This window comes from Mytilus trossulus, chromosome 12, assembly GCF_036588685.1.
Source record: "Mytilus trossulus isolate FHL-02 chromosome 12, PNRI_Mtr1.1.1.hap1, whole genome shotgun sequence".
NCBI lineage: Eukaryota > Metazoa > Mollusca > Bivalvia > Mytilida > Mytilidae > Mytilus > Mytilus trossulus.
Genome location: NC_086384.1, coordinates 16,244,395 through 16,263,445, shown reverse-complemented (window position 1 = coordinate 16,263,445; position 19,051 = coordinate 16,244,395). Strand labels below are relative to the sequence as shown.

At 31.3% G+C, this 19,051-nt stretch overlaps 1 protein-coding gene across 1 annotated transcript; it reads left to right on the top strand.

Annotated features, from left to right (window-relative positions):
• The first annotated feature begins 963 nt into the window (after positions 1–963).
• Positions 964–18,010, top strand: LOC134693195 (uncharacterized). Its single transcript, XM_063553918.1, has 21 exons — positions 964–1,109; positions 1,962–2,238; positions 3,246–3,432; positions 4,409–4,620; positions 5,428–5,660; positions 5,869–6,022; positions 7,276–7,454; positions 8,348–8,494; positions 8,864–9,032; positions 9,503–9,644; positions 10,697–10,818; positions 11,373–11,512; positions 12,028–12,175; positions 12,369–12,572; positions 13,130–13,336; positions 14,182–14,940; positions 15,203–15,415; positions 15,988–16,083; positions 16,473–16,804; positions 17,173–17,380; positions 17,660–18,010. The coding sequence occupies exons 1-21, from the start codon at positions 975–977 to the stop codon at positions 17,935–17,937; spliced, it is 4,542 nt and encodes a 1,513-aa protein (XP_063409988.1). The 5' UTR covers positions 964–974; the 3' UTR covers positions 17,938–18,010.
• The last annotated feature ends 1,041 nt before the right edge of the window (positions 18,011–19,051 follow it).

Below are 19,051 nucleotides of genomic sequence, written 5' to 3'. Positions count from 1 at the left end.
TATAGGGCTGTGCGGCATATTTTTAATGTTTATATGCCCCTTACATTGACTTTATGATGACCACAGGATTTTAATATGACCAATATGCATTAAGTAACATTCCCAAGTTATGTCTCTACGAAATTCAACATAGAGATCATAACTGGGAACCGTTACGTTAACACAAATAATTTTTTTATGAATATTATATATCTCCCCACAAGAGACGTGGTTTGAAACACAGCTGTATTTACAAAGTGCAACCTATAAAGTTTGCTAACCAATGTGCTGTCGTAAACGCCAATCACTATAAATAATGTGTAGCCGAAATGGAAAGATGTGAACAAATCTCCTATTTTTAATCCTCTATGGCAGATCTGATGAACTGAATTAATTTCTTATGAAGTAGGGATAATGAAATAACGTCAGACTTGTCCAGTAAATTGTACAATAATGTTGTCACAATCAAAAGTAAAATAACAAAGGAACTAACTAAATTTGAATGTAAACGATTGATCAAAACTATATACAGGGAGATGTTTGGTAAGTAGAAGTCGTGTTCAAACTCCTTTTGGAGTTTATGCATTTTCATCAGTGTTTGTTTGTAACCTTGAGTTATATCTTCTTAATCGATTTAAGAGATTTTATACTTCCATTAACTATTCCCGCCTTTTTAATGTATTATAAATTTTACAACAACCGTGTATATATAATTAAAATCATCTAAGATAAACACCTACTGCAAGGCTGAGGAAATTCATCAGGAGTAATACATGCCAATGTTTTCCTTGTTTCTTGATTATAATATATTGGAACTAAAAGGGGTGAATAATTTTATATAAACTTAGAGTTCTTAAAGCGTGTCAATTAGTTGTCAATTAGTTGTCAATTAGTGCATTCCATCTTTTATACTAACAACGAAAAATAATTGCAACTGATTTACTTGCAGCTGGAAGGATGTGTTTTACGATGTAGAAAGTGGAATACAGTACTATATGTTGGAAGTAGGGTCAAAACCAAAATTTAACGATATCGTCCGATCAATTGTAACAAAGGAAGATTGTGAAGTGTCTATTAATTTCATGGATACATATGTACACGAGGGACATGCATACTTCTTTACAATTAAGGTTCGAGCTTTGTTCAGAATTTTTTATCATGTTTTATACATTTTAAATGAATACTTTCTTAGATAAAAACGTCTAAAATATAAGGAGATGGTAGTTAAACGTTAGTTGGACTAAAACATATGCATTAAAGACATTCGGACATTAAACAAGTATTATATCATTTTTGTACGCCAAACATTTAATGATCTTGTAAAACTGAAGACAAAGAAAAACAGACATTAGCAGAACAGACTAAACTGTCTACTTTTCTTTCAGTAGATAGGGCAAGATAAAACACTGTTATTAACAGGAAATATACGAAATTTACAAACACAATGCATCATTTTAATCACAATCTAAGAATTTTGCTTCCGGTTGTAAAGGGCTGTATAACTGAGAGTCTTAACTCAAAACTCTCGATTACAGACACATTAAAAAAATAAGAAGTAACATATCAAAACCGAATTTAGGCTGAAATATAGCATACTTATTTTCTCATAAGTATGGTCTTTAGCTCAGGCATTTTACGTATGCAATATGTAATTGAGTAAACCTTTTGATAAATCAACATCATTTCAGACAAATTTTCTAAGGAATTAATGAAATAAGAACTTGTAAGTTTATGTTCATGTAAAAAGATAAACAAAAAAAAACACTTCATAGTCTGCTATTCTGTTTTGTCTCAATTTAGAACTAAATATTAATAACACAAGAATTGAGAATATTAGTTCAAGAAAAAAAAGGCAATAAAAAGCAGAATATGTTTTAATTCTGTAGGTCATATAAGTTGAAATGAAATCATTCATCTGCTAGTTCTGACTTTAACTTTTAACTGACCATTATTCATTATGCTGTTCCATAATAATTTTATAGGCTATCAATAAAGCAAACTTAGTAACTACAGCATCCTCATGGGCATACATTTATGATAAATCTCCACCTGAAGCCGGACAAGTTTTTGATGGCATATCATCAAGTTATATAGATAACAACAAAGATATAAATTTTCAAACTGACACAACTAGAATTGGCGCCCACTGGGAAGAATTTTACGACCCACATACATCAGTTAAAGTTTATAAAGTTGCTATTGGAACATGCCCTGGCTGTGATGATGTACTACAAACTCACGATGTTGGAATAATTTATGGTAATACATATTAGACAATTGTCCATGTCCGATTTCAGTTACCATGATACAGTATATATCTGTCAAAATAATATTGCCTTAATGTCTCCTATGAGCCTTTAATTTATTTCAAAGCATCAATACAAACACGACTCAAATGAAGCAATTTAAGACGGCCTATTGCGAAGGATTAGCAATTTGTATTATGTTTTAATACTACAGTTACTTTTCACTAACAAAATGCTGCAACAACCAACATATCCCTTTTTAAAAAGCAATGGCTCGTTACATGCTATTCCTCAAGCTTATAAATATTACACAGTCATCTGTATTTACTATAAGATCTGTCACGGTACTTATCTATCCCAAATTCCGATATTTGGCTTTGATGTTATATTTGTTAGTCTCATAGGATTTTGTCTAATGCTTAGTCCGTTTTTCTGTGTGTTACATTTTAATCTTGTGTGGTTGTTCTCCTGTTATATTTAATGCGTTTCCCTCAGTTTTTAGTTTGTTACCCCGATTTTGTTTCTGGTCCGTTGATTTATGAGTTTTGAACAGCGGTTTACTACTGTTGCCTTTATTTAAATTTACGGGAACTTGAAGTTTTAAGATATAAAAAAAAGAAGATATGGTATGATTGCAAATGAGACAACTCTCCACAAGAGACCAAATGACACCTAAATTAGCAACGTAAGGTCACCGTACGGCCTTCAACAATGAGCAAAGCCAATACGGCATAGTCAGCTGTAAAATGCCCCAAAATGAAAATGTAAATCAATTCAAACGAGAAAACTAACGGCCTAATTTATGTATTAAAAAAAAATTTAAAAGTCAATTTTATAGGAGTCCCAATTAGTTAAAGATTGGAATGTTGATATCAGATATAATCTTTTCATTTTGTTTTATCTTGTGTATTTATAGTAGTAGTATATATTAACATTCAAACGAATATAACATGGTGTCTCTATATCAATTCATAAAGATAATTGCAAAGTTCGAACTAACAAACAAACGTATTTTTTAAGATTTCAACTTGAAAGGTATAAATTTAGCTGTTGGTATTAGGTACTATACCACGGTGACTGCCTGTAATACAGCTGACCTATGTACCTCTAGTACATCTGATGGAGTAGTTATAGACAACAGTCCACCAAATTCTGGGAAAGTGAAGGATGGTGCTGATTACAAAGACATCAACTACCAATCATTAAAGTAAGTTGGTCCGAGACCACAATTGTTTCGTAGTGCATTTCATTTAGAACATAAATGAAAATAAAAAAAAAAATCCCACTTGCGCCTTTTCACAGAAACTTTTACAGTGTGTTGTACTACTTTTGGGACAAATTATATCAAAGTTATAGAAAAATTCATCGGCTCTAATCAAAATATGGACAATTTTATGTTTAGGGCGTCTTGAAATCTTTTGACAGCTTCCGAAGTGCTAATTTTTATCCTTTTTCAGCTGGTCCAAATCATTACTTTCCTTTAAAATTCTAGACCCAAATTTTGTTGCAGTGTAATTTCACCCACAACTTGCAATTTGAGTCATTAACATGGAGAAATAAATTTGGAAAGGGTATAAAAATTAATGGCAAGTAACCCTCTGTCAACACTAGGCACTATATTCGTAATCAACGAAAACAAATTCAGGGCCAGTTATCGTTTATATTTCTTACCTTTCTTTGTTCATTCATTATACATACATGCATATAAAATAATTTCAAAGTAAATAAAAGGTAACCGTTCAATCAATTATTCATGCTTTGGGAAAATGTAGGATAATATCAAAATATCACTCCGCTTGCGTTTTTGTAGACACATTCCGATTTGTTTTCCATAACTGTTTGGGAATGAAATAGATAATCGCATCAACATATGGTTGTATTGCCAAATCAAGAAAAACAGCAATTTCCATTAACGTGATTCTGTCTTACATCCAAAAGGGCGCAATAAAAAATCAATAGAGAATAAGAAACTTATTCAAATATATCGGTCTTTGTTTTCATGCAAAAAACAAGCCTACATGGAAAAACTACTAGTACGTCATAGTCCAGAACGCTTTAAGCTCTTAAGAGAAACAGGGCCAATATATATCTGCTGTTTAGAATAATTCCGTAAAAAGAAACTGTTCCTTTCATTTTAAAACGGTATATAAAATAACTGGTATCACTGTATATATTTTATGCAGGTATTATGTAGCTGCAACATGGCAAGGCTTTAATGATCCTCAATCGGGTTTAGACAAATATACAGTACGAGTAGGAACAGGTGCTGGTGGGAATGATATTGTGTCGGACAGAGATGTGCCTTTGACAGATATCATTGTGTTCCCAAATATAACGTCAGTAATTGCTACTGAAACTAGAATTTATATTACTGTTCGTGCATACAACAAAGCAGGTAAATCTTATTAGTTGTATATCGTATTCATTTTGTTAGTTATACCTAACATCAAAATTATTTATACTTTTACTATCAACTCAGAAATTATATGTGTTTTTGAATGCCCTACACAATCATGGACACATTTACTGTCAAACAATAATTTTAATAGCTTTAGAATTTTTAAAGATATTTACCACCAATAATGTTTTATTTATTTTATGTTGTTCTGTCATTATTACTTAATTCAAAGTGTTATATATATATATATATATATATAAGCCTTAACATGCTAAAATCAATTTTCTTTTCGTATATAGCATATTAAAACTAATATAGTGAACTTTGAAAACAAAAATGGAGAAAACAAATATTCATTTGCTTTTATGTTCTATTCAGGGGTCAAAACAAATACGCCAAATATAAAAATAATTCTGTATTTATATTTTTTCTTATTGTTTGTTCTTGTTGATACGATATTCCAACCGGTTTACAAAGAATCGAATCAATGGTTTTGGTAATTTTAAATTAATATACACAATCAGTAAATTTATTGGAAGAAATGCATTTTGCATCAGGATGCTTTTTTATAATCTAATATAGTAAGCGATGTACAGGTTTTTGGACCTATTTTTGCGATCCATTTATAACTATTGAAAATCGATACTCTATGACATTTTGCGTTCATGAGAATAAGTATAAAAATTCCACAAAATTAACGGTAAATATAATTCTGATTGTTTTCTTTAAAAATCGTGAGAACGATAAAATGGTAATGCCATTATTCATCAACAAATAATTTAAGACATTTAATATTACTTCAAGGTCTCTACTCAGAAGCAACATCTAATGGATTCATTGTTGACGATACTCCACCAGTTTTCATCAGAAAGCCTGCATTTTATAACGAGATTGGCTCAATTATAGAAAACTCCATTGTATATAGAAGTTGTTTTAAAGTCACGTGGGAAGTGAGTGACGAAGAATCTTTTATAGAGCGACAGTATATATCAGTAACCTCTCATCGAGGAGGAGAAATAAATACTACTTCTACAGAGGTAACTGCATCTTATTTCTATCTTATCTTATCGTCCGTCAAACTATAAGCTTTTTTTTTGTTTTTGGTCAACCTGAATGTATAATACAAAAAACATTTATCATACATTCATTAAAATAAACAAATGTGTATAATAAATCGTTAAAAAAGTTAGTTTTATTTTACACTATAATGTATATTTATGTCCCATTGTGTCTATTTTACAACAGCTAAATGGCATTGTTCGAGATTATACATATACAAGACTTGATCTGCATGACGGCGGCGAGTACTTTGTTACTGTTATTGTGTGCAATGGAGCTAAAGTCTGTGTGAAAGAAACATCGGATGGTATTTTAGTAGATAACTCACCTCCTATAACAGGTAAACTTTTGATCTAAAATGTTCCTGATGCAGTTAGAAATAATTACTTTCTTTACCAATCTTAGCATTTCGATTGAGATCTAATGCTTTACCTCAGTTTTGTTTGAAACCCGGATTTTTAAATTTTTTTTTCAATCGATTGATGAATTTCGAACAGCGGTATACTATTGTTGACTTTATTTTCTGACCATAGATATATGTTCAAAATCATATCGAATGATAAAATTAAGGAAAAAGGAGGAATACATATATTGAACAAGGCAAAAATTTCTATCCATTCTGTCATATGTTGACTCACATATCAATCCTTTACATTGTCTAAAAAAAAAAAAAAGACTACACCTTGTCCAAAGAGTCTAAGTAATATATCCATAAGAAAGATAAAACGTAGTATTAGTTTATTGAACAAAAAACATGCAGTAGAAAATTAGAGCTTTTATAATAAAAACCGTCTGATAGCCTAGAATTGTGTTTTTTTATCCTTCTTCTTTTTTCGTACAAGTTCTAAATCGCATTAAGAATAGAATAGCTAATACATGTATTAGATTAACACATATCGAACCAGCAGTGCCTCGTCCTTTCATCGAAAAACATATCTCTAAATGATTTTCTCTGACTGAATGAAAAACAACAGGTACAAAAAAAAGACAATTTGAAAAAGAATTTTGTTAATTTTTTAAAAGAGAAATTTAGTGAAAAGTTTGCATTTAGAATTTCTCGCTACATTGAAGACCTGTTGGTGACCTTCTGCTGCTATTTTTTTTCTATGGTCGGATTGTTGTGTCTTGACACATTCCCTATTTCCATTCTCAATTTTATGTTGTGTGCAATCTCTAAACTTTCAAAGCTAATTCTCACCCGATTTACTTTTCCTATTCAAATGTGCCACCGTATTTCGTGCAATACAATCTATTCCCACTCAAGACAGTCAAATGTTAAATATTTTGAAAGCTTGACCAGCCAAGCATTTTAAATGAGAAAATAAAACTACATGTACCTCCAGTATAGAAATATAGTATCGCTCTTGATGCAGTGGGAGAATCCCAGTTTAATTAATTTTCTACTCCATGCAGTATAAACTTATAGTAATAAAGATTTAACCAATTAGTTCAACATTGGCCATTTTGGTTGCAAACTTATTTCTGAACAGTATTTAATATTCAATTAAGATTCTTTGAATTTCAAATAAGATTTTTGGCTTGTGTTTGACAAATAAGATATTACATGACAGTTATACATTTCACATGTTAAAGGAACATTTGCTATTCACACTGACCATGCTGGAAATCCTGATCGTCATGTTCCTGAATGGATGATGTGGTCAAAATTTCAATTATGGTTGTCATGGTTAGGATTTTCCGATCTCCACACGGGTATAGATTATTATATGGTTTCAGTCGGCAGTGAATATATGATGAACGATATCAATGGTGTAGGTACTATTTTGTTAGTTACAATATGTCCCTGTAAAAGATCAAGAAATTGCCAGTTTGAGTATCATATTTTGACAAAATACATAAGAATAAAAGATTTACCAAATAATAACACATTATCATATTTATAAAAATATCATTAAAAACCATACACATGACGCTATAAACTTGTACAGCTGTTAGGAACAAACAGCCAAATAAGAATACCGAATTCCAATGAAAATTCAAATCGAAAAGTCCTTTTACAAATGGAAAAGTGAAAAGCTCAAACACATCAAACAAACTACTGGCAAAAACCGGTTCCCTAGTGACAAAGGTCTCTCCTTGATCTGCTTGGACGAAGATTTACATAATAGTCATATGAAGATCATTCTGAAAAATATATAACAGACACAATAGAAATGCGTTAATATATTACATCAGGTTGTTCAAGAACTAATGATTGGAGGGTAGGTTTTTCAATCACTTAATTTGATATCTTTTCATTTATTTCCTACAATGGAATGAAAAAGATGGCGTCTGCAGTGATATAACAAATATTAAATCATATAACAGATAGTCTATATTTAGCAGGTAGTAAAGCTGCCAATAATATAGGTATAATTATTCTATTAACCGAATATATGATGAATAATAAATTCTATAAAGGTCAAATACGCTAGACATGATTGTCGCCAGTTTGTAAATTGTGTCAGTGTATATCGACGGTTGTGTGTGCGCTCGTATTTTTGTTATAGAATGGAGGCGATGAGAAGTAAAATCCCTCACACAAAATCAATTAATGGAAAAAATCTTTGCTGAAATTTAATTGTAGCTAATCTAGTTACATGTTTACTAAGTAGCAGAGTTGATACAATCTCAGGACCTATGATTTATTTATCTTATTTTGCAGCATGGTAGTCCACAAAAATTTCTCCACCAAAAAAGAAATACCAGTGTTGACAAAGGGGACGAAGGAAAGGTTCAGACATATGAAGTAGATACGACTCCCCTTGAATCGGATGATTTTGTGTTTGTCAGTATTTGGGCAGTTAATACCGTAAGATAGCCAATGTTCCATAAAATAATTCTTCGTCAATAATATAATAAAACAGTCATATAAATATAACAGTAAACTAACCACTATATTGATGAATTATACAATCAAGAAAATACATGTATCTCCTTGGCTCCATAAAAACAAGTTTGTTCACAAGATGGGAAAATATGTACAAGTCAAAAAAGAATTAACTTAGATTTTCTATCCACAAAAAAAAGGATATTTATTAAAAGAATATTCAAAGCAAGGCAGATTTTTTTTACATGTGCACAACATTCTCAAAACCAGCTATCGTTTTCTTTTTATAGAGAGCGAAAGTAAATAATCTTTTGACCAAAATTAAAAGATAAAACATTTTTTATTTATCAGGTTGGACTGAGAAGTGATATGATACACAGTCAATTCCATTTAATTCCCGGAGGCTCTTTAGAGCTTATTAGGCGGTGTTCCTCACAAACATGTTTAGGTCATTGCGTTTGTGCACCCAAAGATAAAAGATGTCCTTTAAGAGGAGATAGTTGTATAGACAACACACATAGTAAGATAGCTATTTGGTCATTTCTTATGCAATATTTGTATTTTATTTTCAGATTTATTTTATGACTGGCTCAATGGTGTTCCTGATGTTATTGTTGCCTTTTTTCTTTATCCGTTCATATATAGAGAGATGATAATAGCTTACTTCCTATATGATTATGATTGTAGAAGGTTGAATCGAATCTAAAGAAAGACATATATTTTAAAGTGACTTACTAAACATTTCGTGTTTAACACTTTCAGTATAAATTGTTTAAAACTTGGCAACTTTTAACAGCTGCTCTATGATGCATGTCCTCCTTTTTCTTTACACTTGGTATTGAATGTTTACTCCAACTCTTAGTTGTTGCTAATATATTTAAACATACTAAATATATATATTTTTTATAACCTTTGTTTTTAGATGGTGTCATACATATGTTCATACCATGTGAAATTATAATGCTTGTTTGCGCATATCTCTCCTTGCAGATAATACCAACACATTAATAGCTGTGTATGACATAAATTATTTAGGACAAGGAGATTCAGACGATATCAAATTTACAGCATCACATGATACACTTGCTGCAAGATGGCGCATTGTTCAAATTCATGACCTTTTGCCAAAGTGGTTCGTATATTGAAGATATATTCCAGTTGGTTATAACAATGCAATACTTTATTTTACATTATTAAATTTTCTTTGCTTTTCTTTACTTTATAGTATTTTAGTTGGCATTCGATACTAGCTCATATACAAATATTTAAGCGCTGCATTACACATATGTGATGAGTTTGTAATTTTCTTTCGGGGCATTTACATGTATATCTTAAAAATGTTGGAATAAGGATAGTTCGATGAATATTAAATTGCTTACAAGTGAAATAAATTCAAACATGTTTAACCTACCTCATTCTGTGTGTGACTGTCTTACGCCTGTAGTGAAGTGATTGTAATCGGTCTATGTCATAAATTATTTTGATGTTATTTAGGCAGTTAGTTTTCTCGTTTTTTTATTCCGTGGCCTTCTATAGCAGGCTATTTGGAATTGTGTTTTTCTGATGTTAAAGACCGTATGATTCTCTGACGTACTAAATTGTAATCCTGGTACCTATTGATAACTATTTACCCCACTGGGTTGATGCTGGTGAACGTTTCATCCCCGAGGGTATCACCAGCCCAGTAGTCAACACTTTGGTTTTGACATGAATATCTATAATGTAGTAATTTTTTATAAAGTTCCTGTTTACGAAACATTGAATTTTTCGAAAAACTAAGGATTTTCTTATCCCAGGCATAGATTACCTAAGTCGGTTTTTTTGCACAACTTTTTGAAATTTTAGATCCTCAATGCTCTTCATCTTTGCATTTAATTGGCTTTATAAATACTAGTATTTTGATATGAGTCATTGATGAGTCTTGTGTAGACAAAACGCGCGTCTGGCGTTCTAAATTGTAATTCTGGTACTTTGATAACTATTCCTATACTTCCAGACATAACGTCATTTGAACTTTAGTGGATAGGTGTCTAATTGGTAAGTTTAGCATCTGCTTATTCGTATAATGATAATATCTACAAAAACTAGTTTGAATATACGGGACAAAAAAGTATAATGTAAAGATAATAATTAGGAAATATTGAAAACCTCGTGATTTAATGTTACATGAGTGTATTTAAATAGGTATGAATGGAGTGTTGGACTAACATATTCAGATGAACCAGAAGGTGTCATTGATGATACTGTTGAAAATATATGGCATCCATGTGGGCAGATAGATAACGCACTTTATACCATGCCAAGAGGTATTTTTATATAAAATAGAATGCGTTTAAATATATACACAAGTAACCGTATTCACTCAATGACTGCCTTCTAGAGCCCTGAGATTAATGAATGTAATAATTTGTCTTCAGATGTTCAGAAGTTATCCATTGTTGTTACGAAAATGTAAAACAAAGAGAACGACCATAAGAATTAATCTTATCAACAACCCTCTCCTAGAATTGCACCGAAAAGAGTTTACCGGCAAAAACAATAAAAATTGAGGCAAAAATAATCACTTTATGTTAAATAATTAAATATAGTAAATGTCAGTGGAAAGACATTATTTAATCTGTATCCTTATAAATTAAATTACAACTAAGGCAACTCTAAAATAAAAAGAACGAAGTGTTAAACATTACAAATATGTGGTGATAAAAACAGACCGACTGTACAAAACAAAAAATTGTTGTCTATAGTGTATCTTTTCCCTTGTATAATGAAAAATTAATATTTCGATCCCATTCAAATTGATTTTGCTTATTGTAAATCAATAAAAAGAAATGCATTTTCTCAACTCAAATTTTATTTTAAGGAAAACTTCTTAGGGATATGGTATCGTACTCGTTTTTCGTGAGGGTGTGGTACGACAGCAACATATTTGCCGATTTCAAGTCCGATGGTGTTACGGTCATGTCAAAACCATTGACAACTACAAATTTCATTGGTGCAGGGGTAAGAGTTTTGCTTGACTTTCCATTGCGTTGCATACCACAGGTATATATAATGAGGGTATTTTTTTACATGCCTATGCTAACATTAACTAATAAACTAAATTTTTCTAAATCTGTTATCTTAATTTTTAAACTCAGTTTTTATTTAAACAACACGCATAGAACTAATAGGTCGATTTGAAATTTACTGAGCAATAATTTTGTAGGGAATTTTTATTATTGATTATACAATCATTCAACATTCGCCACTTTCAATATGAATTTCTGAATATATTTGTTTTATATGAATGGCAAGTTGTCCAATTATGATGGATGAATAAATGGATACCACCTATATATATGACGAAAATAAATCACTTACAGAATAGACAATATCATATTTGATCATCTGACACCACTTCATTTCTTTCCTTAGTTCTGGAAGTAACAGAAAACGAACTCAAGTCCAATTCAAAAAAACAGTTTTTGTCCTCATTTTATCTTAACACCAGATAAAACCCCATTTTGTCAAATTAGGTTAAAGAACATTTGCCTGGTCACTGGAAGAACGATATTGATGTTATGTTGCTAGGTGGAATGTTTTCTGTGTCATGGCATGAGGCATTTATAAACGCCAACTCAATTATAAGCAGGTTTCGTGTGTACCTAAGTACTTCTCCAGGAGGTAAGTTCCTTTATTTAGAATTTTCATTTACTTTTCATTTTTAGCTCGTATAAATGAATTTATATATATTCCTCTTCATTGGTTAAATTTGATATTATTTAAATTAAAAGTCCCAGTACTATACAGTGAACGTTATATACATATTTTATCACTATTGTGCATTATTTCGCATTTTCTTTGTTGATCATTGTAGGACATGACATTCATGAAGTAGACATTGATTTGCCAGGAACAATGACAGCTGTTAATATTAGCCGTGTCTTTCTCTTACCAAGCGTTTGGTATTATTCTAATGTGGTTGGTTACAGTTATGCTGGTCAGCACGTGACACTTTCGTCAGATGGTTTCACTGTAGATATTGATAAACCTAAAACTGGAGTTATAAATGATGGAATTGGTTTGTAAAACAGTTCTAAACTTTTATTTTGTCATTTTTAGAATTGTGTCTGTTTACAATCGTTCGAATACTTAAAAAAAACCAGGAGTGACAACGAAAACTGAGTTAACCGATTATCTATCGGAAAATTTGTTAAGCTTATTAAATGCCCGTTCGTTCATTAAAATTGTGAGTACACTTAAAACACATATTACGATTGACGATGATTCTCTAAAAAAAAAAACATGTCTTATCAAAACGCAATCTTAGTTAAATCTAAACTGTTAGAATTGAAAAAAAAAAATAAAAACCCGTATGACCGATGATTGAGCCTTATATATAAAATTGTATAACCCTATCTTGTTTTTTCTGATTAACCTTTGTCATTCAACATCCAATAACTCTATCGATTTTTTTTTAAATGAGTAAGAATCCCAGTTGTAAGAATTCTAAATAATTTTTATAATACACTGTCAAATATATCAATAATAATTTGAACAGATTTAGTCCAAAAAGTCAGGGCTTGATTTTGTTGTTTTTGTACACATCTGTCATATCATTATAACTTATTTCCATAGGAAATTCAGAAATTGACTTCCAAAATAATTCAAACATTGTGAGCGCTTCATGGCATGGTTTTGGAGACTCGGACTCCGGGATTTCAAAATATTATTGGTGTGTTCAGTTTGCCAAAACTGATTCAGATTGTGATATTCTGCCTTATCAAAATGTTGGTATTCACAGATCAGTTTCAAGATCTATCAATTCATCTATAATAAATCAAGGTATGAAATATAACAAAGTTGTAATGCTCTTCCTCAATGAGGAATATAATGAAGGAAACATACAAATTGAACTTTGTAAATACAGCTGTTTCTCAAACCGCGCTTCTTTTGGGAAGATATATAATATTCATAGATAGTTAATTGTGTTTACGTACCGGTTCCCAGTCTCTATGTTTCAACGTGTAGAGACATTACTTGAGAATGTTACAAGTAAATTTGTATATGAATATCAGTCATATTGAAACTGTGAAAATCTAAAATCAAGGTAGGGTAGTATAGAAGTTTAGTGCAATTTGAAACTCATAAAAGTTCGGGGCATTCAAACTTTGAAAATATGCCGCACAGTTATTTTTACCATTGAAAAAAATAGATTGGTACAGTTTTAGCTATTTAAGGAATTCCAGTGGGAAATTGCATTGTCGATATTTACAGAAATACAACCTTCAAATACTGTCTGTCATTTTTCATATCGTACTTTTAATTCAGAAGTATATATTTGATCGATGCAGGTTATTAAAGTTCAAACGGTTCATATGACAAATGAACTCCAATATGCAAGGGAACCCATATTACATAAGGCTTACAATCAGCTAACCACATTTTTTTAACACTGATGTACCAGGACATTTTTGTATAAATGGAAGTGTCCACTGAAAAAGATTTAAAAAAAAAGAAAAACATTTTGATAAGATGGCCAAATATCGTTTTTAAGAAAATCCAATTTAGTCAATAGAAATACGAGACATAATTCTATGGTCTTTCTTCGTGAAATGAAAAATCTCCGCTTTTGTTTTGTAAGTTATCTTAGCGGATATTTTGTCAGTGTATATACATTTGATTTTTAGGAAAAAAGATTGTAAGTAGAGTATATGCTGTGGATTTTGTTGGTCATGTTTCCGATGTTATTGAATCAAATGGTGTTGTCATCGATGACACACCACCTAGACCAGTGACGATGTTTTTATCTGAAGAAAGTATTTTAATGAATCCTTCTTTCGAAGAAAGTGACACTAATTTTACAGATATTTCTACTATGTCTACGGCGGACATCTGTGATCATTCAAGACCAAACTATTGGAATTTTTCAGACATATCATGCGTTTGTGTGCTTGGATCCTCCAAATCTATAGCTATGCATGGTCGGTCATTTCTATTTGTAAGAGGAGATGTTTGGCAGATCGTAGACAATTTAGAAGTAGATAGTTCTTATAGTATCAAATTTTTCACTGCTCATGTACCTTTTGACGATGCAGTTGCTTCCACAAAAGAGGGATTTGTCGAGTTTGGAAGTGAAAGACATGTTTTCCTTATTCACAGGAAGCAAAATAAGTATGGATCAAAACTTGACATGTCATGGCATCCACATACATTTTTTTCTAAAGCGAAAGGTAAAAATGTTAACATAACTTTTGGAAGTGTGGATGCAACTACTGGTATTCTAATAGACAACATTCAAGTTTTCAAGGTGGTTATATCAGAAGACAAAACACTTTCTGGGCGAGTATTATCAAATACAGTATGGCTACATGAATGGTCATCAATACATGCGTCATGGCAGTTTATTGATCAAGAGAGTCCAGTTCTAGAATATTCATGGGCTATTGGTAGGTTTAATAACCAGCAAAAATAAAATAAGTATTAATAATTACATTTTATTTAAGTGAATGCAACATGAGTTATTAATCAAGCGCACCAACATCAATATAAACGTTTGCTAATAGATTTGAAGCATCAATATATTGTTCCCTTCACATTATTCAGTCATTTCTCATGAGAGTATCGTTGTCCTTATTACAGATTTATTCATTGTATATCATCCAAACATGATGCTTCATTAGATTTATAAATCGTTTATATATTTGTTAGGTTACAAAGAAGGAAGTACAGAAATACAGAGGTATACAAGTGTGGGACTAAATACATTTGCCTACAATTACAACATTTCATTGGCCCATACATCACAAGTACATGTTACAGTTGTTGCAACTAATGCTGTAGGACTGTCTGCAATCGCAACTGCAGAGTCTTTATTGGTTGACTTGACTCCACCACGAATTGAGTGTGTATATGATGGAATGGGCAAGTACAAGCATTCTCTATAAAACATTGGATATACTTCAATACTATGAAAAATAATGTCTTTCGATCTAAAAAGTCAAATAAAAATATACTAAACTCCGAGAAAAATTCAAAACGGAAAGTCCCTTATCAAATGGCAAAATCAAAAGCTCAAACACATCAAACGAATGGATAAAAACTGTCATATTCCTGACTTGGTACAGGCATTTTCTTATGTAGAAAATGGTGGATTGAACCTAGTTTTATAGCTAGCTAAACATCTCACTTGTATGACAGTCGCATCAAATTCCATTATATTGACAACAAAACAGACATAATTGGTAAAAATTTCAAAATGTCAAAATTATTGTCTAATTGGCTTTTTGGCATGCATATTTTGTATGCAGATTTGAAGGTGTGTTAATAATGTAGGTTTAAATAAAGATACAAGTGCAGTTCTACGCAGATACATATGACATTAACGTAATACTTATACTAACAAGAAAATACCATAAATCTGCAGAAAGAGGATTATGTTTCAGAATGGGTTGCTATTGAAATAAATGTTATTACTTTTCTCCTTGTTCATATAGGTTACGATATAGACAGTCAAACAACTGATGAAATAATTGCTAATTGGAAAGTGGAAGATCCAGAGTCAGGACTGTCACATTGTGAATGGGCTGTAGGTAAGGCGAAAAATCGAATATGTATCTAACTTCGAGAAAATTGTCTCTCCGTTTCAACGGATAAGAAAAAAGACTGATATGGAACCCAAAAATGCTTCTAACTGGTGGTACATAACCATACACAGTCATGTATTGTTAAATTCAACTCTTCCTGTCAGTTCCTATTGTAATGTCACGTTAAATTGATAGGGCTAGTGAATGAAAACGACACTTAAAAGTTATAATTTTGGTAACTGTTTCTCTTATATGTTCATACTAAAGCAAACATGTTGTTCACAAAACCAGTATATTTTCATTCTTATATATTTTTAATGATACTGTTTTTTTTTAAATAATCAGAATGCCAAATCGTTTTCTTTTAACATCATTGTATTTGTCTTTTTACGAAGGGTTCAGTGAAACAGGCAATGATGTACAGGCTTTCACTCCAATATCTCTAGAACTAACATATGTTTCCAAAGTGTTTGACCACACGTTATTGTCATCAAGAACAGTTTACGTGACCCTTCGATGCCACAATAATGCAGGTTTACACAGTCTAAGATCTACAGATGGGGTAACAATATCCAACAGTCCTCCGTCTACAAATAATGCACAACTAGAGGTTCTTGACCTACCAGACAACGAGTATCCAAATAAACCACATTTCCAAGGAAACGTGACGAATTTGAAATTGAAGTGGGTAGGATTCGAAGATTTTTCAGGCTTGGACTCGTATATTGTAAGTACTTAATAAGAAAACAAACATTTAAATTGATAACGATATACAACACTTCATTTGTAATATTGGATAAGATATACAACCATATGACGAAAAAAGGAATAATAACATATTTATACAAGCGCCGATACTATTAACAAATGTGTACTCATTTAAAGTACTGTAAGTTACTGCATCTATTCGTCGACGAACTGCTTCTGTGGTCTTGTTGTTGTGGCCGATCGCCTCAATTGTAGGAGGTTGTAGATTCTATTCATTTGCAAAATAAGACAAAAGACCGAATAATTACCCAGAAAGGTTTTTCTTTATAAAAGTCAGAAACTTGTATATTTATGAAGTATTCTAATTTATTATTTTTTTATTGAAAGGTTCACGTTGAAAACCAAGAGAATAGTGTGTCCATTTCGAGAACATTACTATTCGAACACAGTGGAATGGTGTACTGTAGTTTGAAGGGATTGGAGCTACACGATGGGCCATTATTAGCCTCGGTTTCAGCAATTAATTCTGCATTTCTATCTAGTGAACCTGTTACAACCAATTTAACGATATTCACAGAAACTCCTATTATTGCAGGTATATAAATAATAACTGAGGCTAAAAAACATAAGTTTGGTCTCGAATTGCCATAAATAAGCATGATATACAAACGGTACTGTTAGTTTTAATTTATTCAAAATGAAATTATGTATCCAAAGTGAATAGTATGGTGATAATTATGCCATGCCATATATATCGTTATCAACTTATTCAAAATTTTAAACATGTTGTGAATATTGTAGTTCTAGAATCGTTTAATCATTCGTTGAAAACAATTAAACATATCTTTATATAAATATATTTTTTTCCTTTTAGACACCACGGGAGTAAAACTTTCTGAGAAGAATCGTACACTGACAGTTACATGGACTAAAGTGTTCACGTCCTCATTCTCTTTGTTTTATGAAGTGTCTGTTGGAACAGCTTTGTATGGCGCTGACATTATTCAGTGGCAGGAGACTACAAATGAATATCTTATAATGCATGTCCCACTTCGTGTCAAAATTACCAAAGGAATGTCTATGTATACAACAATTACAGCTGTTGGGATGAATGGACTATATTTAACTAAAAGCGTTGTGCTCAAACTTTAATATAATAACTAAACCTTAGACCTGTTGTATTTATTTAGTGTCTGTTAGTCTTTTGTAAATATCGCTTAATAACTCCATCTATGGTATGTTTGTTATACCTTGTTTCATTATTGTTTACAAATAACAAAACATCACAGTTTCAGTTATTGAGAAACTGAAGAATGATTATTTCATAATTAATCAAATTAATGAAATTTAAACAATAAGATTATCATATCAACGGATGACAAGAGTTAATTTTGTAGAAATTTAAGATACCTATAAGCTGTATTGCTTTTGGTTTGAAATAAACTATATATCAAGATATCTTGAAGTTATTTTAAAACAATATGGTGAGATATTTTATTCAGGTGATTCGTTTATTTTCTGATATTTTCATTTTAATGATTTACTTTGTTCGGGTTAAAGAATGTTTGTCAGATGTTCGGACTCCTTGGTTTTTTTTACTACGATACAGAGTAAAATACTATGTCACATGCCACTAATTTTCTTGTCATATAAGACTTCAATAACTTATAAAAAGTCATTAACCAAAAGGACAAGGTCCAGTAAGACCCCTTTTTGGCCCCAAAATATAGCAGTTTTACAAAATTGTTAAATTGTTAACTTTGAGGTTTTTATTGGACAGTAGAATGCTTCTGCTACATAAATATGGGCTGTTTATGACAATACAATGCACATATATCGGGTACTCGTACCATAAAGTCATGCTAAATTACTGAAATCTTCACAATTCTATCATTTTAGTTACATTATAGACGGTTTGCGTGTAAAACGAAAGTGGCCGCATTCGTGTTCATCCTTAATATTGAAATGTAAGTTGTGTTTGATGATAATACATAACATATATAAAGTCTAAGGATGAACACGGATGTGGCCACTTTCATTTCAAGTTGACAAAAACCATCTGAAAAGTGACAATTTTCGGCATATTGGGAAGATTTTTCATATTTGAGCTTGAACCAGATAGTTTTTAATGACAAAATCAGTTAAAATCTTTCACATAAACTACTTGATACAAATGAAATAGACACTTAAAATAAGTGTTTAAAAAGTGGTCAAAATCTTTTGTCAGATGAACCTAAAATTTGAAGCCAAAATCGGTCCTTACCGG

Bases quoted from the DNA above. Each gene is read 5' to 3' on its own strand.
- LOC134693195 (XM_063553918.1), top strand. From the start codon at position 975: ATGTTGGAAGTAGGGTCAAAACCAAAATTTAACGATATCGTCCGATCA. The intron at 6,023-7,275 runs GTAAACTTTTGA...CACATGTTAAAG, and splicing joins TAACTCACCTCCTATAACAG to GAACATTTGCTATTCACACT. The intron at 16,084-16,472 runs GTAAGGCGAAAA...CTTTTTACGAAG, and splicing joins ACATTGTGAATGGGCTGTAG to GGTTCAGTGAAACAGGCAAT.